General features: G+C 38.8%; 1 protein-coding gene across 1 annotated transcript; it reads right to left on the reverse strand.

The window, feature by feature from the left end:
• Positions 1-543: 543 nt before the first annotated feature.
• On the reverse strand, positions 544-26,905 carry NUP54 (nucleoporin 54). The gene is made up of 13 exons (XM_049790252.1): positions 26,723-26,905; positions 26,113-26,274; positions 22,628-22,711; positions 22,394-22,540; positions 17,819-18,039; positions 15,295-15,482; positions 13,844-14,040; positions 10,027-10,081; positions 9,585-9,678; positions 7,114-7,221; positions 4,993-5,112; positions 4,447-4,557; positions 544-1,335 (listed from the first exon to the last, which is right to left on the reverse strand). The coding sequence occupies exons 1-13, from the start codon at positions 26,787-26,789 to the stop codon at positions 1,207-1,209; spliced, it is 1,683 nt and encodes a 560-aa protein (XP_049646209.1). The 5' UTR covers positions 26,790-26,905; the 3' UTR covers positions 544-1,206.
• Between the last annotated feature and the right edge of the window lie 771 nt (positions 26,906-27,676).

Below are 27,676 nucleotides of genomic sequence, written 5' to 3' on the forward strand. Positions count from 1 at the left end.
AATTAAAAACCATGCCAACACTCTTAGAATTACAGCAGTAAGCAGGCAGGAAAGTCAGGTGCAGTATAACGATTTTGGATGAAATAACGTTGTCAGAAGCAATTGCAAATTTCTAGTAACTAACTTGGAAAAAAAATAGAATGTTAAGTTCTAGACCCTACTATTAACTCTAATCGGTAATTGGAGAAAAAGTTCCTGCATTTGAAATCTTAACCAGGATATCATATCCCTCTCCATTCAGATAGTGAACACAGTGGCAAGATTCAACAGATAGTCCAAATACATATCTCATAAACCATCATCATCAACTGAGAAATGTAACGTCCAAAGCATTCCAAGAGAGGCCAATGTGATACGCCCTGGTATATAACCTGGAATGGTTTACATTATGGTGACTAGTACAAACTGTTCAGCATTTCCTAATACTGAATATTAGGAATAAGGAGGGAAACCTGAAATACTTTTAACTGTGACCATGATCCCAAACTTGTGTGAACATATTAGTCTCACAAAATCAAAGAAAGCACAAGAGAGAATTACATAAAAGTACTTATAATAAGGAATTTATTTATAAATTTTCATCTTCCTTAAAATAAAAAGGCTTTAAAAAAAGTTCCAAGGATAATAAAATGTGATTTTGTTATAACCAATTGCTTGAGTATGTTCTGTAAATTCCAAATAAGTAAAATAATATAAAAATATATTTTCAAGTCTTTATATAATGAAAACAAACCACATTAATCATTAAATACACTTGGATTTTCTTTACTCCTGTAAAATAATTCACAAATAATACAAACTGACATATCATTTACATTTTCAGGTACAAATTCCTCTAATAGCCAAGTAACCACCACACTGATTATTTTGTGTGCAAAGCAGACTTTTCTTATTTATTTCTAGTGGAAAGAGTACAGGTTCAATTAAACACTGGTTACTTTTAATAGTGCTATTGTGGAAGTGTACAATAGCATGTCTTTTTGGTAATGATGTATTTCTTCTTAAAAACGAATTTCGATCTTTCAAAGGCTATTTTTGTAGAGCTTCAGTGACTTATGTCATTTCAGATTTGAAGAACTACTAGCCAGTAACATTCCAAAAATCAAGCTGGGAATTTTCTTTTTCTTGTCCCCATGTTCAGTGTCATTCTTGGAGAAGGCCTAGTAAGTATACATTTCAGATCTTTAACCTTTTTAGTCTTAACTGTCAACTGAAGAGACCACCTCTGTTGTGTATCGTTTCATTCAATCCATGTTCTACCAACTTTATATCTTCCAGATCATCTTTTATGATACTGATCAAGTGACTAAGACCTTCCTGTTGTTGTTTCAAATGCTAGAACAAAAGAAAATTATATTCTGTTAAACAAGTTTTCACAGAAATGTTTTTTTAAAAAATCTTACTAGGAACAAAAAATAAACTATCTCTCCGGCCCCAAAAATCTTACTAGTACTATTCTATTAGCACTTAGACACACCTCTAAATATGTCTAAACATATTTATACATCTGTATCTTTTACACTAAGCTATTCATGTCTATAATACACACACTAAAAAGCAACAAAATCATATAATAACAAACAGTATCTTCAATCTTTTAATTTTTTTTTAAAAAGTGTATTAAAATAATGTAGGGTCAAGAAGAAATTTCAAAGGTTTGAAGCATATGCTTTGCAAACTGGAGCCCAGGTATAAATCCCAGCAATCATGGCCATACCCATCCCCACAGAGAAAATAAGGTATTAAAATATTAATTACTGGGGCCGGCGAGGTGACGCTAGAGGTAAGGTGTCTGCCTTGCAAGCGCTAGCCAAGGAAGGACCGCAGTTCGATCCCCCGGCGTCCCATATGGTCCCCCAAAGCCAGGGGCAATTTCTGAGCACTTAGCCAGGAGTAACCCCTGAGCATCAAACGGGTGTGGCCCGAAAAACCAAAAAAAAAATTTAATTACTAACAAAATAATCATTTTAAGGCTTTTCTAATTCAATTTTATGTTTTAGAATATGAAATCTATAGCATATTACTTATAGTTGTTAACATTTAGTGTTTCTCAAGGTTTTGAGTTTTGCAGAAACTTCTCAGTTTAATGTAATCCATTTGTTTATCATTACTACTTTGTTTATCTTCATTTGCTTGGAAGTGGTGTTTCCTCCTTAAAGATTCCTTTAGTGTCAATGTCATGAAGATTTTTGCCTACGTTTTCCTTTATATACCTTAAGTTTTTTGTTTTTGCTTTTGGGTCACACCTGATGTCACTCAAGGGTTATTCCTGGCTCTGAACTTAGAAATTACTCCTGGAAGTCTAGGGGAGACCATATGGAATGTTGGGGATTGAACCCGGGTCAGCTACGTACAAAGCAAATTCCCTGCTATCATTCCAGCCCCCCATACCTTCTCATATCTTAAGGAAGTTTTAAGAAGTTCATGAAGAAGGTTGGCAAAATAGTAGTGGGTAAGATACTGTGTACTGTGTTGCAATGTGGCTGATTCTAGTTTAATCCCAGCATCTCACACGATCAACTCGCAATGTAAAGAGTGAGTCCCCGAATGTAGAACCAGAAGTTACCCCTGAGCATTGATAGGCATGCCCCTCACCCAATCAATTAAAGAAAAAAGCCCCTGGATACATAACTAAACTAATGTTAAAAAATTTTTAAATTGGGGGCCAAAGAGATAGCACAGTGGTAAGGCATTTGCCTTACATGTGGCTGATCTGGGACGGACCTGGTTGGATTCCTGGTATCCCATATGGTCCCCCAAGCTTGCCAGGAGCGATTTCTGAGCACAGAGCCAAGAGTAGCCCCTGAGCATCAGTGGGTATGGCCCAAAACCAAACAATTAATAAATATCAAAAAAAAATACCTTTTAAATTAATTTTATAATTACTGGTGCCTGGGTGCTGGACATAACCAGAAATACTTGGAGGTCGTTCCCAGCAATGGAGATGGGTCATGTGGTATTAAACCAGGAACTCCCTCATGCAAAGTTTTGTGCTCCTGTCTTTCAGACTACCCAGGTTTTTTTTTTTTTTTTTTTTTTTTGGTTTTTGGGTTACACTCGTCAGTGCTCAGAAGTCACTCCTGGCAGGCTCGGGGGACCATATGGGATGCCGGGATTCAAACCAGGGTCCGTCATGTACTGGCTGCATGCAAAGCAAACACTTTATTGCTGTGCTATTGCTTTGGCCCCCAGCTTTTTATAATTTATTTTTTAAATCTTTTTGCTAAAACCTTTTGAGACCAGTTAGGATGTTATTATCTCTGTAAATACAGACACAAGTTAAGTAACTTGTGGTGTTGAGCCATGATTTGGCACCGTAACAAAATAAGCATTTTATCTTCATATGTTTATATTAACTTCATTATTCATTAAAATAGTTAATAAGCTTTTAAGTTTCTGTTTACATTATTCCTATTTTACTACTCATTTAATATGGTTAATATGATAAAACCTCTCAATTTTACTAGAAGTATTTACAATGAAATATACATAGCATGTATATTTCTCAGAATTCTTTAAGCCAAAAGTAGTTTTTAGATATGTACAATAGCAATATCCATATAAAAACATGTAAGTGATTTTCTAATCAAGTTTATGACTACTTAAACTATTCAAGACTTGGGCTTGGGGCCGGAGAGAGCACAGAGGAAGGGTGTTTGCCTTGTATGCAATCAATCCAGAATGAATGGTGGTTCTAATCCCAGCATCCTATTTGGTCCTCTATGTCTGCCAGGAGCAATTTCTGAACAGAACCAGGAGAAACCACTGAGCGCCGCTGGGTGTGACCCAGAAACCAAAAGTAAGAAAACAAAACAAAAAAAGACTTGGGTTGGAGGAAGAGCACCTAGGATAAAATATGTGACTTGTATTTTGTCAACCAGGTTTGATTTCCCAGCAAAACAAATGGTTCCCAGAGCCCGACATGAGTGATACCTAGGGGCAGAGCCATGAGTATGCCTTGTAACACCAATGTGGTACCCATACTAGCAGGGATCGGAGACAAAGTACAGTGAATAGGATTCTTGCCTTGTACACAGCTGACCCAGGCCCAATACTTGGCATTCCAAATAATCACTTGAAAACCATCCAACAGTAATTCCTTAGTGAATCTCCCTTCACCTCCCTATCCCCACTCAAAAAAAGCCCCTTAACCCATGCTAATAAATTTTTCCCATCCATATCAGCACTTTTTAATTTTTTAATTGGCTGCACTCAGGGGTTACTCCTCGATCTATGTTCAAAAATTGCTCTTGGCAGGCTCGGAGGAGCATATGGGATGCCGGGGATCACACCTGGGTCCATTCCAAGTCAACCACACACAAGGCAAACACCCTACCACTTTGCTCTCTCTCTGGCCCCAGCACTTTTTTATTTTTAAAACCATTCTAAATGAATGTTAAATTGTGCATTTACCTTTGAAACAATCAACACCTTAAGAACACTTACCTGCTTGATTTCTCTTAACAGATCTGAGTCTACACAATATTTTTCTTCAGACTTCACAGCTCCAAAGTGATTCTGCATCCTAATCTGGGACATCAGTTCATTTAGTCGGCCCTAAAAATAAGTGTGAGTCAAATCACAACTGCTAGTAACAAGTTCTAAAATGGAATATCTTCATTTAACAGAATGAGTAATTTTCCCTTAGTATATTATTTGAAACACTAATGAAACAACAACATGATTAAAAGTCTATTCTTGAAAGTCTTCTCATAGGAAATTTAGATCAAAAGAAAATACTTATTTTATTAAATATGCAAAATTATCTTTTTGAAGACCATGTGACATTTTTATGCAGCCGTCTGATTCTCACTTTAGTGAAATGAGATTGGGGGGAGGGTCCCCACACCTAGCAGCACAGACCAATGCTGGCAGTCTGGGGGGGAGGGCCATATGGGATGCTGGGGATGGAACTTGGGTCGGCTGCGGGCCAGACAACACATTTCTACCAATAGTACTATCACTCTATCACTTTAGTCTTTTAGTCATTACCTTAAACTGTGTAGGGGCATTGAGTTCACTCTGAATTGTATCTAACTGAACTCGCAACTGTTCTTCATCAGCTTGGATTGCATAGCCACTCTTCCTCTGGATTTCCTGTTTGATCAGGACCTAAACAAAAAAATTCAAACAACATTAACAGAATTTTTGCTCTTTTAGTATCTCGAAGTACAAAATTTTGTTAAAATTTTTCTTATTCGAGTCAGATTTACACATTTATCATCATAACTTCCCTCTTAGAACTGCTTTCCATTAATTGATATGATCCGATTTTTATTTTTTGAACATTTTTTCAAATTTTAAATCTTTATTAATATTGTTCAGTAGCATGCTGTTTTATTAGTCTCAGGTTTTGTGTGTGTGTGTGTGTGTGTGTGTGTGTGTGTGTGTATGTTTGGACCACACCTACCATTGTGCTATCTGTCAGACCCCTAATCTCAGGTTTAAAGTCTGTTTTGACTAATACAAATGTGATTAGGGCTGTCTCTTGGTTTCTATTTGCATTATACACATCTTTTTTTTCATCTCCCTCACTGATTACTTTGTACTTTCCTCAAAAATTTATTCCCCTAAGTATTGTTGTCATGGTCAACGAAATATTCTCCTATTTTCATTGGCAGTATAAAGAAATACTTTTATTTAGTTTATTTATTTATTTTATTTTATTATTTATTATTATTTTATTTAGTTTTATATGTTGATCATTATTTAATTATCTTCACCATTAACCCTAGAGTTTTATTCCCTTGAGTTTTTTGGTACACAATGTCTTCATCACATGAAAACCTCCAGAATAATATAACATATAACACTGAATGATAATATTTATTATCAGTTAGTTTAATATTTTTCCAATAAACAGTAAAAAAAATTCTTAAATTTATAAAGCAAGGGCCAAAGTGATAGTAGGTTGCCTGCCTTGCATGTGGCCTGACCCATGACTGACTAGGTATAATCCCAAGCATCCCACATGGTCCCCCTGAACACAAGTGATTCCTGAATGCAGAGACAAGAATTACCAGTGAGCACTGCTGAGCATGACCCCAAATAAAATACTATTAACAAAACAAGCCCCTTAACCCCTATATTACACTATAAATCTTTTTATAACTTTTTAGAAAAATTATTTTATACACGCATGCGTATATGCATCCTCTTTTTAAAATTTAACTTCCCTCAACCCCTGCTTTTTTTCCAATCTAGGGAATGAATCCAGGGTCTCACACATATAAGGCAAGCACTTTACCAATGAGTCACATCTTTGGCCCTACGTATACACTTTGGGCAATACATTTTACAGTTATATTTTGAAAGTGAAGTCCTTGGGGGTGGGAGAGAAAAATACAGTGAGAGGATACTTATCTTGCATGTAGCCAACCCAGGTTTGAACCCCAAAACCACATCTCCTAAGTCCCATTGGGAGTGAGCATGAGCACTGCCAGGTGTGGGGGATACCTCCAAAACATGAAGACCTTTTTTAGGCTATAAATTCCTATATGAGAACACATTTGTGTTCTCAGAACGCAATATAGAACACTAATTATTATAATTTTACTATTCTTTTCTTATTATTTCATTAGTATGCAAAACATTCAATTGTTTTTCACCTAATGATTAAGTTAACCTTTCCTAGAACTCTGATTTCTCTATCTGTATAAAATCATTATACATTAATGACTTCTTTATTATCTTTCCTTCCCTTCCCCTCAATAAAGATTTAGAAATTTTAGAATCACAGGGCCAATGAGGTGGCGCTAGAGGTAAGGTGTCTGCCTTGCAAGCGCTAGCCAAGGAAGGACCACAGTGCGATCCCCAGCGTCCCATATGGTCCCCCCAAGCCAGGGGCAATTTCTAAGTGCTTAGCCAGGAGTAACCCCTGAGCATCAAACGGGTGTGGCTGAAAAAAAAAACAAAAAACCAAAAAACAAACAAAAAAAGAAATTTTAGAATCTTACTTGCACCCAGTCCTGTGAATCTTTTAACTTTTTTATTCCAGTGAGATGGGAGCTTTTCAGTCTAATTACTTAAGTTTCTCCTTTGTCTTTTATTTAAAAACCCATGTTTAGCAACTCGATACATATGTATTTTATAAATATTGAAGAAAACCATTACCTGTAAAGTTCTGTGAGAAAGATCCATGAGTTTCCGCTTGTATTGTGCAATTTTGGCCATGGTTGTAGTTTGATTCTTTTGTAATTCACTAATATCTTCAGATATAATCTATTTTTAAAAAAGTATTAAAGATAGTCAAATATACATACAATTATTTATCGATTTCATTTGCAAAGTGTGCTTCTAACTCAAATCTGAGATTCATTCCTTAAAGCATAACTCACTTTAAATTAAAAAATTTAAATATAAATTTGTGTGTAGGTAAGGCACCTGCCTTGCTCATAGCTGACCAGGTTTTGATCCTTGCATTTGATAGCAGCATTCCATATGGTCCTGAGTCCCACCACTGGTGCCTCCCCCAACCCTTAATAATAATTGATGCTTCTTCACAGTATAAATCTAAAATTATTTTAAAAATTGCCAGAGAAATAGCACAGCGGTAGGGTGTTTGTCTTAAATGGCCAACCCAGGATGGACCGTGGTTCAAATCCTGACATTCCATATGGTATCCTGAGACGGCCAAAAGCGATTTCTGAGTGCAGAGCTAGGGGTAACCTCTGAGCACCGTCCCAGGTGCAGCCCCCCCACCCCCCCAAAAAAAAAAACAAAAAAAAAAAACTCAATAAAATAAAAACCATTTAGGACCATTGACACATAGTACAGTTGGTAAGGTGCTTGTCTTGCATGTAACCAACCTGGTTTTGATCTCTAGCATTAACACAGTCCCCCAATACCACTCACCAAGTGATTCCCACATGCAGAGATAGAGTAACCCTTGAGCACTGCTGGATGTGCCCCCCCAAGCCCCCCAAACCAAAAAACAAACATTAAAAAAATTTAAATTTGGGGGGGGGTTTCATTTTTCTTCAGTGCACAGGGAACATATTCTGGGATAGATCACATGCTAGAGTTCAATTAGCATTCTAAAAATCACAAAAATAAAAATATAAATTATCTTCTCATTTAGTGTGCCATGAAGGCAGACCTTAACTGTGTCAGGAAAAGCACTGACATCTAGAAACCAAACAATACACTGTTAAAAAATCAGTTTTTAAAAAGGAAATTAAAAAAAAATAGATTATTTGAAATGAATGAGAATGATACACTATTAGAATCTAAGGGGCATAGCAGAAGTAATAGAAAGGGAAGTTCACAGGGGCCGGGAAGGTGGCGCTAGAGGTGGGGTGTCTGCCTTGCAAGCGCTAGCGTAGGACAGACTACGGTTCAATCCCCCCGTGTCCCATATGGTCCCCCAAGTCAGGAGCGACTTCTGAGCACATAGCCAGGAGTAACCCCTGAGCATCAAACGGGTGTGTCCCAAAAACCAAAAAAAAAAAAAAAAAAAAAAAAAAAAAAGGGAAGTTCACAGCAACAAAGGCTTGCATCAGAAAGCAAAAGCAAAAAAAAGCCGTGGGGCCGGGTAGGTGGCGCTGGAGGTAAGGTGTCTGCCTTGCAAGTGCTAGCCAAGGAAGGACCGCGGTTCGATCCCCCGGCGTCCCATATGGTCCCCCCAAGCCAGGGGCGATTTCTGAGCACATAGCCAGGAGTAACCCCTGAGCGTCAAATGGGTGTGGCCCAAAAAACCAAAAAAAAAAAAAAAAGCCGTAATAACTTAACCTCAATAGCATGAGAAACTTGGAATCAAAAGGAATATTATGAAAATCATAGCAGAAATTAATGATACAAAAATCAAGTAAACAATACAAAAAATGAACAAAATGGGGGAGGGGAAAAGAAAAAGAAAATAAAGAATGAACAAAACCCCAAAAAGACTGCATTTTTCTGGTTTGGGGGCTTCTGGGGGGGATGAAAGAATAAACAAGACTGATAAAGCCTCAGATTCAAAAACATAAGCTCAATAAATATGATCATAAATGAAAGGGAGACAATATACCTGAGATGTACAAAAGATTGTAAGAGGTTACAATAAAGAACGTATGCCACTAAATTGGAGAAACAAGAAAAAAATGGATGCCTTTTTTTTTTTTATAAAAAAACGTTTTTTTTTTTTTTTTTTTTTTTTAAGTTTTTCCATTAACTCCTAAGACTGGAAGAGGTAGATGGGGCTGGAATAGCACAGTAGGTAGGGGTTCGATCCCCAGCACCCCATATGGGCCCCTGAGCCTGCCAGGAGCAATTTCTGAGAGCAGAGCCAGGAGTAACCCCTACCACATCACTAGGTGTGGCCCAAAAACCAAAAGAAAAAAATGAAGAGGTAGAAAATCTGGAGACTGACCTCATATGAGTATGGAAATTAGAACTCTAAAAATCTCCCCAAAAATAAAGGTCCAAGTCAGTCCAGTGGTGACTTCTACAAACTTTTCAAGAATGACTTTAGTAACTAGCAATACTCCTTAAGCTCTTCCAAAATGTTTTCAGTGGAAACAGGAAATTTTCCTCTAACGGGTTTTATGAAATCAAATTACTAACAAAGCTAACTGACAGAATCTGAGAAAGAAGTCGGTATTTACATCCAATCTGGTCTGATGCTGCTTTGTCATCTGATCTTGAACTTTCAGTCTTCTGAGCAGTTCTTTGAACCCCACCATCGGCACAGGAATTAACCTACGAAACCCAAGAGGTCAATTTCCAGAACCAAATGTGTTTTAAAAAAGTCCTCATTGAAACATTCACTTTATGTCGAAGTAAATTTCTAGGGTTCTTAAGAATAACTATGACTATGAAATAAAAATATATGTAGATCTTACTTGATAGACCTATTTTACAAGACAGGAAATATAGTTTAGTCAAAAATGCCATTTTTAAGTGCAATATAACTGATAATGCTGTTATAGCTACTTAAAAAAATGAACATTAAACTCAACTTAAAAATAAGAATACAGCAGCTTGTATTTCTTCCTGTAGTAGTGAATTATTAGTTCTTAAATAAAAACAAAAGAAAGATATACTTACTTTTCAGAATCTGGGTTATCTACCTTGGCTTGTTCCCAAATAATAGGGTCAACACCTAAAATAAAGAAGAAATATTTTCCATTTTGATATCATATAAAGTTATAGAACCCAAAAACTACTATGAAAAAACCACTATCTCTCTCAGGGGCCAGAGAGATAGCATGGATGTAGGTCATTTGCTTTGCATGCAGAAGACGGTGGTTCAAATCCCGGCAACCCATGTGGTCCCCTGACCTTGCCAGGAGTGATTTCTGAGTGTAAAGCCAGGAGTAACCCCTGAGCACTGCTGGGTGTGACTCAAAAACCAAAAAAAAAAGAAAAAAGAAAAAAGGCTGGAGCAATAGCAAGACACATAGAGCATTTTCCTCGTATCCCTTACGTCCCCTGAGCCCACTAGGAGTATTTCATATATGCATAGCAAAAAGTTACCTCTGAGCACAGCTGGGTATTAGCCCCAAGCCCATAAACTTTAAAAAGTGTCAATGTGGGCCCGGGCGGTGGCGCTAAAGGTAAGGTACCTGCCTTGCCTGCGCTAGCCTTGGACGGACCGTGGTTCGATCCCCCGGTGTCCCATATGGTCCCCCAAGCCAGGAGCAACTTCTGAGCACATAGCCAGGAGTAACCCCTGAGCGTTACTGGGTGTGGCCCAAAAACCAAAAAAAAAAAAAAAAAGTGTCAATGTGAGTGTATTACAAAATTTTGGGAGGCTAAATTTATAGTGGGTAAGGAGTTTGTCTTGCAGCAGTGTTCAAACCCTGAAATCCCTTATAGCACCCTGAGCACCACTAAGAGTGATTGCTGAGCAGAGTCAGGACTAAGTTCCAAACATCTCCAGGTATTGCCCCAAGCACTACCCCTACCACCCAAATAACAAATTTAAAATTTGATAAGCAAATGACTGGATAAAGAACTTATTCACGCAATGGAAAATTATTTTGCTATTAAAAAACAATGATACTTGAACACAGAGTAGAGAGTAGTCTCTGAGCACTGCTGGGTGTGAACCAAACACCAGCAAAAAGTTTACAACCAATGATAAATAGAAACAGGAAAAAAATTGGGGGGTTTGGGGGCCACACCAGATGCACTCAGGGTTTTCTGCTGGCTCTGCAGTCAGGAATCACTCCTGGAAGGCTTAGGGCTAAATGGGATGCCAGGGATCGATTCCTGGTCAACCATGTGCAGGGCAAACACCCTACCTAATGTCCACCAAATCTCTCTTAGTCTCTGAGCACTGCTGGGTGTGAACCAAACACCAGCAAAAAGTTTACAACCAATGATAAATAGAAACAGGAAAAAAATTGGGGGGTTTGGGGGCCACACCAGATGCACTCAGGGTTTTCTGCTGGCTCTGCAGTCAGGAATCACTCCTGGAAGGCTTGGGGCTAAATGGGATGCCAGGGATCGATTCCTGGTCAACCATGTGCAGGGCAAACACCCTACCTAATGTGCACCAAATCTCTCTGGCACCCAAGATATATTTTAAATAAAAAAATTGTAGGGTGCTGCAAAAATTTAAACAGTGCACATTGGGATGAAATACCTATTATCTATGATTAGATTAACTTTTTTGTGGGGGAGGGGGCACATCCTGTGATGCTCAGGGGTTACTCCTGGCTATATGCTCAGAAATTGCTCCTAGCTTGGAGGACCATATGGGACGCCGGGGGATTGAAGCAAAGCCCATCCAAGGTCAGCGCGTGCAAGGCAAATGGCCTGTTGCTTGTGCCACCGCTCTGGCTCCTAGATTAACTTCTAAATACAGAAAAAAATCTTATACGTTAAGACAAAATATAACAGTATAAATAGGCAAAGAACATGACAATGGATAATTCACATGAATATATGATGTGGTTCATAAGCATACACAGTATAGTCAGTCTTATTAGTAATCGGGAAACAGATAAAATTCTTTGCCACCAGAATGCCAAAATAAAACAAACAAAAACACCTGACAGGCTGGAAAGATACTAACTACATGGATTCAGATGTACAACTTCCTTGCCATTTGTCTGACCCTGGATTATTCCTGGTACTAGTCACTTGATGTAACCCTGGAGGTCCCCCAAAAGAACCATGTGGGACACAACCAAGCACCACAACCACTGCCCCAGCTGGGTGACAATCCTATTAACAATAAAAACCTGGGAACATTCACAAGGTATATTCACAAGTTTTCCATGATGTTTTACAAAAGAGTAAGATTTGAGGCTGGATAGATAGTTTAATGGGGCAAGGTGCTTGCCTTACACACACTAAACCCAAGTCTGATCCCTGGCACCTTGTATTATTTCTAATTACCTGAGCTCTGCCACGAGTGATAACTGAGAGAAGAGCCAGGAGTAAAGCTCTGAAGGAATTTTATTTTTTTGAACTTGGCTTTTGGGCCACACCTGTTGGGGCTCAGGGGTTATTGTTGGCTCTGTGCTCAAAATATCTTTTTATTAATTTTCACCTTTATATATTACAAAATACTGTAAACGAAAAGTCAAGCTGCAGTAAATGTGAAATACAATAATGCAGTAAATGAGTAATACAATCCTCTTTTTTACCCATGTACATATGCTTATGTTTAAGTCACAGCAAAAATACTCATTTCAGAAGCACATATTCTAAAACTAGAACATAGGGAGATTGGCCCTGAGTGAAGATGCTATGCAAATTTATGAAGCATTCATGCTTAAATGTGTTCTGAGATCTTGGAATAAAGGTAATTAAGTATAAATACAGAGCCAGAGTGATAGCACAGCACTATGGCCTTGCACGTGGCCATCCTGGGATGGACCTAGGTTCAATCCCGGCATCCCATATGGTCCCATGCCTGCCAGGAGTGATTTCTGAGCAAAGAGCCAGGAGTGCCCTTGAGTGCCACTGAGAGTGACCAAAAACAAAAAAAAATAAAAGAAAATGATAAATACAAATAAAGTCGCAGCAAAAGAACTAACATAATAAATTGTGACATCTGAAGAAGATAAGCAAAGAGGTCTTGCAGGAATTAAGACATCTAGAAAATTTTATGGTGAAAACATCTTCAGATTTTACTTGAATACTAGTCAAAACAAGAGATAACTTAGGAAAAATAGATTGTTATTAAGTAGACATTTTTGGAGTGCTAACAGGGCCTTCCAAGCAGTGCTCAGCAGACAGGGATTATCCTTGATATATATATATATATATATATATATATATATTTTTTTTTTTTTGTGGTTTTTGGGTCACTCCTGGCTCCATGCTCAGAAATTGCTCCTGGCGGGCACGGGGGACCATATGGGATGCCGGGATTCGAACCAATGACCTTCTGCATGAAAGGCAAACGCCTTACCTCCATGCTATCTCTCCGGCCCCTATCCTTGATATTTGACCAACTGAGCTAGATGGATCAAGAGTAGGGTCCAGGGCCCGGAGAGATAGCACAGCGGCGTTTGCCTTGCAAGCAGCCGATCCAGGACCAAAGGTGGTTGGTTCAAATCCCGGTGTCCCATATGGTCCCCCGTGCCTGCCAGGAGCTATTTCTGAGCAGACAGCCAGGAGTAACCCCAGAGCATCACCGGGTGTGGCCCCAAAACCAAAAAAAAAAAAAAAGAGTAGGGTCCAGTAGATCTGGGGGAGCCACTGAGGTTATGACCAGTCGTGCTCAGGGGGCCATGTGGTTGATACCAGGGATAGAACTCAAGTCCTTGCACATGCAAGGCATGTCCCCCGAACCTCTGAGTATGATAAGCTGGCTGTGGTTTAATATTAATAACATTTCTTCAAGTAGGGAAACAAATGTTTCTAAACATATCATTTTCTCAATTCTTTGATTTCAGAAACGTACCAGCTGGAGGATTTTGTAGAAGTTGCTTGATCTGTGCGGGAGAAAGTTCTGTTCTAGTCATAGAAAGGGTTACACCAAGGTTCTGCAATTGTGATTTTATAGAGTTTTGTTCAAAATGTGAATATAATGTTGTTGCTGGAACTCTTCTTGAGGTACCATTCGGAGAACGCTCAACAACATAAATGACAACTTCTGTCCTGTGGGTGAAATAATCAAGTTTCAAAAACGGAGTGCATTAACCTCTACTTACAAATATCAACACAGTGATGATTTTGTACGGAAGCTAGCTACACTCAGAAATTAAAAATATTGTGAAATCTTAAAAAAAAAAAACTTAGGTCGCAGGCACCCAGGGGAGATTTTCGAGGTCACTAGTTATTTTTAAATAATTTGATTGTCATAATGCCTTCAGGGGTGTATATAGGAGTTAATCTTGTCTCTTTCCCCAAATCTAGAGGCCACCAAATCATAATTCTTGAGATTTTAAGTTAAGTATATATTTACATATCCCTATCTTTTCAAATATTATGCATATGATATATTTGACCACTTGAGGCTATCATTGGACATATTTTTTATGGAAGCTGAGGCTTTCAGCAATTTTCCACCCTCACCCCATTTAACCAGTATCATTATTGCCATGATTTTCAATAAATTTTCTGTGTTTTCTTTAATTAAAAAAAAAACAACTTAGGTCTACTTATATAATTAATAATAAAGGTAAAATATGCAAATAACATTTGTAAAAGATTTTCTTAGCTCAAAGTTATTATGTAATTTTTCTGGAATTAAGAAATATTTTGGAAATTCTTTTATAGCTTATGGGGGTCTCACTGCAATTCAGACCCAGGTGGGGCTCTGAATTTGGTGATTACATCTCCTTAATAATACTCTTTTCTTTTTTTTTTTTTTTTTTTTTTTTTTGGTTTTTGGGCCACACCAGGTAACACTCAGGGGTTACTCCTGGCTATGCGCTCAGAAGTCGCTCCTAGCTTGGGGGACCATATGGGACGCCGGGGGATCGAACCGCTGTCCGTCCTAGGCTAGCGCAGGCAAGGCAGGCACCTTACCTCTAGCACCACCGCCCGGCCCAATAATACTCTTTTCTAACTCAAAATATACTCAAGTCTCTTTCCTGTAAGTCTAAAAATTATATATGGGGAAGGAAACTAATCATATGCATACATGAATGAACAGAAGAGTGATCAGTTAAATTCTCAGAAATGTCTTTGTGGCCTTTGATTTGCACACAATCGTTTCTTCCTTTGTATTTATAAATGAAAAAATCTAAATTACAAATGTCAACCAGATTAAGAAAAAGCACTTTTCTCTAAACAAATGTTTCTGTAGAAGCTGAACATTCTGCTCTGAGAGCTAATAAGTTCTGTCAATAACAAGAATAAGGTTAACTACATCTTTGACCAAAACACAAAGAAATAATATATACTTACTGATCATCTGGCAATGTTTTAATACCCTCTACATTTACAGTAAGGGTCTGGTTTGCTCCCAAAATTTTATGCAGTGATTCTACCATATGTTGCTGCTGGCTTCGAATATCTGTTTCCTTTTTGTTGAAAACTAAAACCACAAGCCCATCTTCATCTTTATTATTGGGCATACAACTATAACCCACTGCCTGTGGAACAAAATAATAAATAATATAAAAAAATGTATAGTCTGCTGCTTTGTTTTGTCTTATTTATGGCAATAACTGGTGGCCCTCTGAGTTTATTCTGGCTCTGTGCTTTAGAGATCATCCCTGGCATTGAAAGGGTAACTAGATGTGGTGCCAGGAATCAAACCCAGATCAACTGCATGCAACAGTCTTACATTTTGCCTTACCTGCTGTGCAATCTCTCTAAACCCTGTATAGATACAGATCCTGTATCTGAATTATTACTATTATTGTTTTTTGGGGCCACACCTGGCAGCGCTAGGGCTTAGAAATTACTGCTGGCAGGCTCAGAGGACCACATGGGGTGCTGGGGATTGAACCCAGGTTAGCTGCGTGCAAGAACCTACTCACTGTGCTAATACTCCAGCCCATATCTGGCTTTTAAACATTAACAGGTTGTCTATTAAAATAGAGAAAATAGCTTAATGTCTGGTAATGAAGCTTCCACCATTCTTTGCCTGTGGAGGACACATTATTAATAACAACTTTATCCAAGAATGATTTAAAAAAATAAAGATTTCACCTTGAACTCATCTGAAACACTGATATCCATTATCATTGGGTGTTTCTGAATACTGTTCAAACAACTAAGTTTGTGATTATAAATCACTGCAAATATCAGACTAAAATATTTTTACTGTATATCTGACTCACGGAATTTAAACTTTTAGATAAAGAAATGAATTAGGAATACTTTCAGAGTATAATAGCTGTCAACTTACATATACTGTTAAGAAATATCTACATATGAGTCCGGAGCGGTGGCGCACGGCATAAAGCGTCTGCTTTGAGCGCGCTAACCTAGGACGGATTGCGTTTTTATTCCTCGGCCTTCCATATGGTCCCCCAAGCCAGGAGCGATTTCTGAGCACAAAGCCAGGAGTAATCCCGAGTGTCACCGGATGTGGCCCCAAATCCAAAAAAAAAAAAGAAATATCTACATATATTGTAGTTTCATGTAACATGAAACATTACAAAACAGGCTTGCTTTCATTAATTTTATATATGGCAAATTATGCTTTTTGAAAAAGTGTTTTCTTATGACCTATATATAACTTTAAAAATATTTAAATTTTACTTAGAGTAGTAGTCATTAGGAATTTAACCTATGCATGCTACATGGCTAGCAACAAAGAATAATTAGGGGATGGGTATATAGGTCAAAGGATTAAATATATGCCTGACACACATTACACATTGCGTTGGACTCTGCTACTGTATCTCACCTTCCCAGTACTGCTAGCTATGGCTCTAGTGACAACCAAACACTATTAGACCCAAACAGCTCTGTACTCCCAGCTCTGTTCTAATTGATCTACATCCATTTTAGCTGTACCAGCACTGAACTATCATGAAGGGCTTAGTGACGACACATATCATCTGAAATGCACAGCTGGGCCAAATATTGGTAGTAATGACCTGTAGATCTCCTGAGTACCAAATGGGAGCCCTTACAGCCCCCCAAATTAAATTTTTCTATTCAACCTATGGCTACTTAGTAATCGTCACTAAACAAAGTACTAACATTTCAACTATACATAGTTAAAAGATAGACATTTTTCTTTTAAGACGAATGGAACGGGGATGCTCTGATACAAGCTGATCACTTATTTAAACAAACTTTAAGAATCTAATCCTCACCCAACCTTGCATTTCCCAACACAGAAACACATGAATTAGATTTAAGTCTGCTAGAGATCAACAAAAGTCAAACTCAAAAGGGAATGTATTATAAATTGTACTGCTAAGCATTAGTTATGAAGAGTTCATGGATAAGCCATTGTTATGAATTAATTACTGTTAAACTAACTTACATACTCCTATTAGTAGATGAACAGAATCTGAGGTGTCAAATTCAAAGAACTTTGCTTAGTAGACAAAGAAAATGAACTGTACTATTTTAATGGCTTTGGAAAGTAACTTTGATAGTAATCATAAGATTATACATACAAACAGCATATAATCCTATTTGCTAAGTAAGGAGTTCTTTCCTAACAAATGTTAGAATGTCAATACATTTTAGTGTGGATGACTTCTTTATAGTCAGTCACCCTTCTATTAATATTTTCCTCCTTTGGTTGTAAATTATTCAGGTTTTTAATCATATTTTAGTTACTTCCACCATATTAGTCTGAGAAACTAATTTATAATTTCTGTATTTCTGAAATTAAAGCATAATGAATCACATTCAAGGAGTAGCGAAAAACTAAACAATTGCTTTCTTGACATCATTTTAATCCAAATATCATATTTTCTCTTATATTCAAGTGAAGATCAAAAGCAGTATTGATTGATACCTTAAATCGGCAAAAGGGATTTTCTTGTGTAAATTCCACTGGTGGAATGGTATGGTTGAAAAATCCTTTTCCTGTTCCCCAAAAGGCCTGTAGTTGATTCCATTTTGCCAAAATAGCATCTCTCTCATCTCCCAATAACGTTGGAGCAGAAAGAGCACTCGCGGTATTAATCAGCTGGTTGGACTGTGTAGGCACTTGTGTAGGCTGGCTGAAGAGACCACCTAATATTTAAAATTTATCCAAAAGTTAGCATTTAAAAAATTAATCCAGATTCTAGGTAAGGTAGTCAGAAATGGTGACCCATCACCAAGATGTCTACTTCCTAATTCCCAAAACATATCCCATTCTTTTTCAGCGCAACAGGAACATTGTAAGCATGTATTAAGTGAAGATATTGCTGGAATAATACTGAACCATTAATGGGTTGGTCTCCACATAATCCCAAAAGTTCCTAATAGGAAAGAAGAGAGTCAGACTTAAGGTGAGACTTGAAGATGCTAGGCTGCTGGCACTAAAGACAAGAGGAAGAGGCGGCCAGTCAAGAAATGTTGAGTCTAAGGGCTGAAGATAGAGCAAAGCGGGTAGGGTCTTTGCCTTGCAATTGACTAATCTGGGTTCAATCCCTGGCATCCCATATGGTCCCGTGAGCCTGCCAGGAGTGATTTCTGAGCACAGAGCCAGGAGTAACCCCTGAGCACTGTTGGGTGTGGTACAAAAAACAACAACAACAACAACAAAAAACCCTAGAAGTTGAGATTCAAAGCCAAAAAAGATAATGACACGTAATCTCAAGGCCTCAAGAAGTAACAAACACCTAATACCTTGATTTTGGTCCAGTGAAATTATTTCTGAATTTCGAACCTCCAAAACTAGAAGACAACAAATTTTTAAGTCATTATGTATTTCATGCTGTTTTAGCAGCAACAGAAAATAAAAGCCTTATAATATTGAAGTTGTGTTTCTTTTTGTTTTTTAATTTTCTGGGCCACACCCAGTGACACTCAGAGGTTACTCCCGACTATGTGCTCAGAAATCGCTCCTGTCTCGGGGGACCATATTAGACGCTGGAGATTGAACCCAGGTCTATCCTGGGTCAGCTGCGTGCAAGGCAAAAGCCCTACCACTGTGCTATTGCTCTGGCCCCTGACGTATTTCTAATGATGACATCTTACTATGACTCTAGAACACAAAATGGATCCATACCACTTAAAATAAGAGAATGAAAAATGGAAAAGTAAAGTTTGTTAAATTGCACAATTGCTTTTTAAACTTTTATTGCTTACATTTAAAGATTGAAAAATACAAAATAAGCCAGAAAGAACAAATCAATGTCAATCCATATAAACTATTCAATAACAGTTTCACCAAAATCTTTTTATTACAAAAATTCTTCTGATTTTCAGTAGTCTTATTCCGCTAAGACTTTGCGTCTCCCTCTGCATACCTCTGCCCCAATGAGTAGACTACTTTATTATAATCATATAATAGTTCACATTATAGAGTACATAATATCACATAATGTACATATGTATAAAATCACATAATTGATGTTTGTAGTCTTATCTCCTTGTGAATTATTAATAACTGTGGCTGGCAAACTTAACCTGACAAACCATCTTTTTTTTTTCTTTTTGGTTTTTGGGCCACACCTGGCGGTGCTCAGGGGTTACTCCTGGCTATCTACTCAGAAATAGCCCCTGGCAGGCACATGGGACCATATGGGACGCCGGGATTTGAACCAATGACCTTCTGCATGTAAGGCAAACGCCTTACCTCCATGCTATCTCTCCAGCCCCAATAAACCGTCTTAATCTAACAAACACAAGTAAATAAATTGCTTCAACATAAGTGATAAGCACCTCCAAACTGAAAATGAATGGCAGCAGATTAACATTCTCAGTTTTCCTAATAAAATAGACTCAACTAAAACTTAAAAATTGTAGACTTTCAAAAAACAACAAAAATCCCTTTACTTTTCCACAACTACTTAGATTTCCACCAAACTTTTGATTTCTGCAAAATAGCTGAAAAAAAAACAAAAGAACATTAAAAAGAATGATTCTGATCCTACTAAACTATTAGTAATCTATCTCCACTCTACTGATCAAATTCATGTTTTATTATTAATCTTCAATCATTGGGTAGAATAAAACAGCCAATTAAATAACCTAAGGGGGGGAAAATGACACAGGAGGAACTACAGAAAATGAAAAAATGTATTAGATAATAAGTCAAGGAACTTTAAATTTGTTTTGTTTTGTTTTTTGGACCACACCCAAGAACACTCAGGAGGTACTCCTGGCTTTGTACTCAGAAATTACTCCTTGCAAGCTCAGGGGACCATCTGGGTGGGATGCTGGGGATTGAATTCAGCCTCATCGCTGTACTATCACTCCGGCCTAAAATTTTAATTTATTATTCTTGTGGTAGTTAAGAATTTATGACCTCTCCATTTCTGCTCACCACCTATAAAATGGTTATAGTATTACTGTATAGACTTGTGAGAATTAATCCATACAAGATAATCCTGGAACATACTGCCATACCAGTTGATGAGACTAATCTGAGGCCAAAGAGATAATACAGTAGATTAAGTAATTACCTGGCAGGCTATAACCCAGATTTAAGCCCCAGTACCACATATTGTAACATGTTCCACTAGGAATTAAGTCCTGAGCAAAGCTAGGTGATGCCCATCCCTCACAAAAAGATAAACACTAACTTCTTCTTCTTCTTTTTTTTTTTTTTTTTGGTTTTTGGGCCACACCGGTGGTGCTCAGGGGTGGGTTACTCCTGGCTGTCTGCTCAGAAATAGCTCCTGGCAGGCACGGGGGACCATATGGGACACCAGGATTCGAACCAACCACCTTTGGTCCTGGATCGGCTGCTTGCAAGGCAAACGCCGCTGTGCTATCTCTCCGGGCCCAAACTTCTTTTAAGAAATAAAAACAACAACAACTGGGCGCTAGAACGATAGCACAGCGGTAGGGTGTTTGCCTTGCACACGGCAGATCCTGGACAGACCTGGAGCAATTTCTGAGTACATAGCCAGGAATAATCCCTGAGCGTCACCAGGTGTGGCCTAAAAACCAAAAAAAAAAAAAAAAAAAGAGAGAGATTAAAAAAAAAAAAAAAACCCTAATTCTATGCTTGTGTTAGAGGACTTGGGAAACAATCTAAAGAGCCTTGCACACTGACCAGAAAATTTAAGCATCAATAAGGACGCTGACTGCAATGAATTAAAAACATCAAATAGGGGCCGGAGAGATAGCATGGAGGTAAGGCATTTACCTTTCATGCAGAAGGTCATCGGTTCGAATCCCGGCGTCCCATATGGTCCCCCGTGCATGCCAGGAGCAATTTCTGAGCACGGAGCCAGGAAAAACCCCTGAGCACTGCCGGGTGTGACCCAAAAACCACAAAAAAAAAAAAAAAAAAAAAAAATCAAATAATTATAAGTAAATGAATTCCTCAAAAATTTCAACTTTTCAAGAATAGGGAACCAACTCTTTATCTTGAAAACTAAGAAAGAGAAATTAACCAAATAGTAGATGAAGTTTTTTTTTTTCTTTTTTTTTTTTTTCTTTTTTAGTTTTTGGATCACACCCAGCAGTGCTCAGGGTTTACTCCAGGTTCTGCACTCAGAAATCACTCCTGGCAGGCATGGGGAACCATATGGGATGCCGGGATTTGAACCACCATCCATCCTGGATCGGCTGCTTGCAATGCAAACACCCTACTGATGTGCTAACTCTTTAGCCATGATGAAGTTATTTTTAATGCTGTTTATCTGGCAAATAGGCCACTGCAGGGCTGAAATAACACTACTATATAACCCTGATGAATAATCAAAGTAATCAATGCCAATGACTGCTGCAAATACCATAAATAATAAATTTACATAAGTAAATCTACAGTTCTACCAACAAAAAAACTGAACCACAAACATAAATAAACCCCCTAGAGACAGCCAATTCACAAGAAAGACTCAAAAAAATATTTTACTATGTTAAAACTATATTACAGGAATGCAAGTTAGTCCTGGCAGGAAAACTCTAGTCAAATGATACTATTTTCTTCAATAAACTGAAAATTTTAAAAGATATAAATGGGAAACTTAGATTTAAAAGACAAACAAAACCAACAATATTATTTACACATTTGAATGATAAAAACCATAAAGACAAAGGAAAAGAGTGCTATAAAAGAGAAGACCAAAGTTCTAGAACAAGAAAGTAATTAGGAACAAAATGGGCTTCTGAAGTAGATAGTCAGGAGCCAGCTGATCTGTGGACAGAGATTACAAGTTACTTGAAGTATTACAATTACCTGAAGTATTATTGGCTAAGTTGCAATTTTGTGCCTTTATTTATTTGCCTTATTTCTAGCAGCAACACATGCACACTTACAATATAACACATTCTTTTCCTCACCTGATAGTACAAATAGAAGTAGTCTTTGGGAACTGTATGGTCTATTTATTTAGACTCTAGGAAAAGATACTCAAGCATTTTGAACTGTGATGCTAGTTACATTATTGGTTTTATATTTGAAGGTAAAATCTTTTATACTTACTAGTTTGCTGCTGTTGTGGCTGTGTATTTAATCCTCCAAATGCCAGTGCAGTTCCCAAACCAGTACCCAATCCAGAATTAGTTCCTGTTGTTGTGCCAAAACCAGTACCAAATCCAAAACTTTTGTTCTGCGTACCACCGAACAATCCTTTGAATAAACAATTAGAATTGCTAGGGTTAAAATAAAGTTGATTTCTAGCTCTTTACACCCACAAATGTTTAGATGTCCTCTTACCAGTTGTCCCCGTGTTAGTTGGGGCAGAAAAACTGAAAGCAGAACCTGTTGCTGTTGTAGTTGTTCCAAATCCTCCAAACCCACCTAGTTAAAAATGAACATAAATGAAAAATAAGATTTTGTATATGTATGAAATGGTTTTTTCAAAATGATTTTTATAACATACTAAAAAGACAAAATATACATTTTCTCTACTTACTATATCAATTTTTGAAATCAACTAATCAAGAATTCAACATCCTACAAGAAATACAACTATCTAAAGCAGAAATGCCACAACACTGCTAAAGATGTGATTAATAGCTACAGTTCAGAAAACATGTTAAGCTTACTGCCCTGTTTTACAAAATCTGCATGACTATATAATTTTAGACTAAGTTACAAATTCAAATGCCTAGAAGACTTAAGCATGTTGTTAATGTGTGGTCAAATCGTTCATCCTGAATTACCTTCAAAAATGGTATTAGATCCTACAGTCAACAAACAGCTGCTCAGAATTGTAATTTATTACCAATCTGGTAGTTATATATCCTCTCCCCCACAAATCAGTAGATATTCTAGATTTTCTAAGTGAAACTGACAGATCTTAAAACCCTAACTTCGGGGCCAGGCGGTGGCGCTAAAGGTAAGGTGCCTGCCTTGCCTGCGCTAGCCTTGGACGGACCGCGGTTCGATCCCCCGGTGTCCCATATGGTCCCCCAAGCCAGGAGCAACTTCTGAGCACATAGCCAGGAGTAACCCCTGAGCATTACCGGGTGTGGCCCAAAAACCAAAAAAAAAACCTAACTTCAATGACTTTACAAATAATTTAAACAGCTTTAAATTAGTAGGCTATTTACAACACTGACTTACTGAAGTAACATGCTAATTTTACTCTAAATTCCTTCCTTCCTCTTTCCCCTTCCTTTCTTTTATTTATTTTTTTTTGGGGGGGGTATACCTGAGGAAGTCCAGGCTCTACTCAGGGATCACTCTGAGGCTCAGGGACCATATTGATACAAGGGCTCAAACCTGGGTCAACAATGTGCAAGGCAAGTGTCCTGCCCACTGTATTATTGCTCTAGACCCTGAAATCTCTTCTTAGAAGTCTTTATCTAGAACAAGCAACTTTCAGGGACCAGACAGGTAGGGCATTTCCCATGTACCCAGTAAGTATACTTGGGGAAACCAGAAACTTGAGTGATCTCTGAGCCAGCCATGAGTAATCCCCAAGAATAGAGCTAAAGGCATTGCCAGGTATAGTCAAAGCAATAAAACCCCCTCAACTTCCATAGGAAATATAACATTCTGACTCTATCTTTATACATCATGAATGTGTTTCTTGAAGGAAGATTAAAGAAGGGGGAAAAAGGTAATAAAAGTGAGCAAATGAATACTCTGAAATACAAATTAATTTTTATCTATGTCTAGCAATTAAATCATCTTAACTATTTCTAAACTGATACAAAATGGAATGTTAGCCTACCTAACCTGTTCCTTTTCCCCCTATTGTTAGTCTTTAACAATTTGATGTCAAAAAAGCAATACAATGTGTGTTTGAATCATCATTGCTCTCTGAGTTATGACAGATTTCTGCGCATTTAAGATTTTTTGTTTATGTGTTTGTTTTGGGTCTCACTCAGCGGCTCAGGAATTCTGGCTCTGTGCTTAGAAACTTACTCCTGGCAGGGTGAGGGGACCTGCGATGCAGACCCAGATAAAGCTGGGTCAAGAAGCCATGCAATGCAAACACCCTACCCACTGTGCTACTGGCTCCAGTTCCAGATTTTAACTTTTAATTTCTTATTTCTGGCATGAGAGAGATAACTAAGTATTGTAATATAAAAGTGTGCGACAAAAACCACCATTGGGTAGTTGGAAAATTATCCATAAATATACTGAATGTTCATATGCAAGCGCAACGAAAATCCCTATGTACCTGCAACTTCTAACAGTATTGTAATCTAAAATTAATTAATGTAAACATTTTGATAAAACCTCTAAAATACTAAGTAGTTGTCAGTACTTTAGTTGCTCACTTGATGGAAAAAGACATTTTAAACTGACTACATGACAGAAACATTACTATCTCATCAATCTCTGTAACAAATTATTAACAGCAGATCTGCAAGGACACAAAATTATAAAAAAAAAAAAAAGAATTTCTATCAACCCTTGGTGAAGGCTAAATTAGTTATATAAGGTAGTTAAAATGTTATATTGCCAAAATATAACACTTAAGAGCCTTAACTTAAAATAAACATGACAGCAAGCAAATTCCAATAGGTTTATTTACTATTGTTGCATTATGAGCTGGGTGGTTTTATTAGGAAACACAAATTTCAAAATGTTTGTTTTACCCAATGCCAATTTTAAGCAAACAGGGAAAAGTAAGCATACCAATTTACAGGGATCAATTAAAATCCTTAGTGATCACATTTTATCCCTGGATTTTTGTGTAGTCAACTCAAATACTAAGTTGATGTTTACACTACAATATGACAGCATAAAGCTACCAGACTTTACAAATAAATTTTAGGAACTGCTTACCAAATGCATATAATTGGCATGGGCATAGGTGGAATAATGTCAGAACATGGAGAATTCATATACGAGCAGCCAAAACTCACCACGTCTGTGCATAAAGAACACAGAGGCCTATTTTTGAGTAGGTACCTATGTCGTATGCACTTCATAAAATTTCCAGTGTGAAATTTAAACAGTCCATATAGACATCAACATCTTCATTCTTACCTTTTTTAAATGCAACTTATCTAGACTTTTAGAACTCAATGTTACTTGACTGTAATGTACCCTCTGGTCATTTCTCAAAAACACGGTAATGAATTGAAGGTTCTTGGATAGCCTAATCTCCTATAATTGTTATCACTACTATTATTCAGGTTTTTAACAAAGTTATTGCTGTTCGTATAAGACTTGTTCCTCATGGGAAACACAAGGACAACTGGATGAAATTCCAATGAAAGATGCTGGAAAAATGAAAAGTGACAGCAGGAGTCCAAGAATCCTGGAAAAGGGGCCCTACTGCTGAGCTGAGACTTTTTGCAACACACGTATTCTACTTAAAATAACTCAATGCAAATTCTTACCAGTTGGAGGGAAAAAAAAATCTACTCAAGTGCAAAATTAACAAGGGAACAATTTTTGCCTTGGCAAGACTCCCCCAAACCAACCAATTTTTCATGTTTCTGTTGGGGGAAGAGGCACAGAGTGGTGGGGATGGAATCCGGGTCTCCCCCCCAAACAAAGCAAGAAGAACTCCAGCCTCCAAGGTTATCTCTGGGGACCACCACTATGAATTCTTCCAAGAAACCCAAAACTTGACACAATGTTTTTGGAGTCGACATTAGGGTTAATAAATGTCCTTTCCTGAGTTCAAGTCCTTGTCCCCCACAAAAAAAAAAATACTCCCATTCTTGGACTCCCGCGCTCCAAACAATGGGTGTGACACACAGAACGACCGATCGATCCACAGCGAATCTAACCTGCACTCGCCAGACTATTCCCAAAATTGAACGGAGTCGCCGAGGTGGTGGAAACACCGAAACTCCCAATATTAAAGTTCACGGCGGGGTTGGCGGTTAAGCCGAACCCCCCAAAATTAAACCCGCTGGCGGTAGAGTTGGCAGTCTCAAGCCCACCAAATCCTGGGAGGGCATGGAGGAGGCAAGAGAAACAAGACACAAAATTAAGGCAGGAGTGGAGGAGTGAGAGAAGAGAAGGATTAGAGGAATCGAGAGGGATTGCATAGACGAAACTAAGAAAAGCAGCAGGTTTGGAAGCAGGGGAGCTTGACAGCACCCCCAGGACCCCCCAAAACCCACCAGGCCTCCAACCCCCAGGGCCACCCCAGCCTCTCTCCTCATGCAGGGCCTAGGGCTGGGAGCCACCAGGCTGAGCCAAGGCGGGAACAGAGGCGCCCTAGGTAAACTGCCTAGCCCAGAGCTCAGGACAGTCGGGGAAACTGAGGCAGGAGGAGAAGGTGTCACACCCAGCCTTGGGCCCTTCTCCAAGGCCTTAAGATCTCAATTTAGGGCGGCGCTGAAGTCTCCCTGCATCCCATAGAAAACCCGCTCAGCTGCAACCATCCCTCACCCGTGGGGGCCGCGGTGGCCGCAGCGGTGCCCGAGGTGGCCGACGGAGCCCCGAAGTTGAAGGCCATGGCGCGGGAACCCGGGATCAACACACTCTACTGCGGATGCGGCCAGGCTCGGCAGCAGCCTGGGTCTCCTTTTTTTGGATCCGGCGCGGAAACAGACACCCCCGCCCAGCTCCGAGTTCCGCTTCCTTCCTTCCTCCCCGGAAGGCCGCGTCCTCGACGCTCTGACGCAAAGGACGTAAAGGGGTGGAGTTTAGGAAGGGAACGCCCCGCCCCGCCCCGCCCCGTCTGGCTGGCTTCCGAGGCTTTGTGGCGTCACGTGACCGGAAACGTCACTTCTGAGTTTGAGAACTGGAACCTCCCTAGCCCCCAGAGCCCTGGTCTACCTTGCGCGCGCTAGCCTAGCCTAGGACGGACCGCGGTTCGATCCCCAGGCGTCCCATATGGTTTCCCCAAGCCAGGAGCGATTTCTGAGCGCATAGCCAGGAGTAAACCCTGAGCGTCACCGGGTGTGTCCCCAAAACCAATAAGTAAATAAGTAAATAAAAAAAAGCCCAACTGTGTGCAGCGAGGCTGAAGTTGTTACTGTAGATGCAACACATGTTGTGCAGCCTGGAAAAGTTTTGGAAGGTTCTGCTCTATCGGACAGCCGCACCCTGAGGTGGAGAAAAGTCAACTAAAAGTGGTTGAGGGCTGGAGCAGTAGTCTAGTGGGTAGAGTGCTTGCTTTGCACATGGCTGAGCCTTGTTCCATCCCTAATGGCCCCTAGAGGCCCCCTGAGCACCATTAGGAGAGATCCGAGTGGCTTGAGCACCACCAGGTGTGACACCCTCCCCTCTTCCCCCCCCCCCCCAAAGAAAGAAAGAAAACTCTGTTTGAATGAATCTGGTTTTTAAGGATGAGTAGATAGGATGTAAATGCCTTTTTTTTGCTATGTAAAAGGCAGGATT

Source organism: Suncus etruscus, chromosome 16, assembly GCF_024139225.1.
Source record: "Suncus etruscus isolate mSunEtr1 chromosome 16, mSunEtr1.pri.cur, whole genome shotgun sequence".
Classification (NCBI taxonomy): Eukaryota; Metazoa; Chordata; class Mammalia; order Eulipotyphla; family Soricidae; genus Suncus; species Suncus etruscus.

Coding starts and splice junctions, on each gene's coding strand:
- NUP54 (XM_049790252.1), bottom strand. CDS start 26,789: ATGGCCTTCAACTTCGGGGCTCCGTCGGCCACCTCGGGCACCGCTGCG. Junction 26,275..26,722: donor GGCCACCGCGGCCCCCACGG/GTGAGGGATGGT, acceptor ATGCCCTCCCAG/GATTTGGTGGGCTTGAGACT. Junction 1,336..4,446: donor TGTTAAGAGAAATCAAGCAG/GTAAGTGTTCTT, acceptor CTTTTGTTCTAG/CATTTGAAACAACAACAGGA.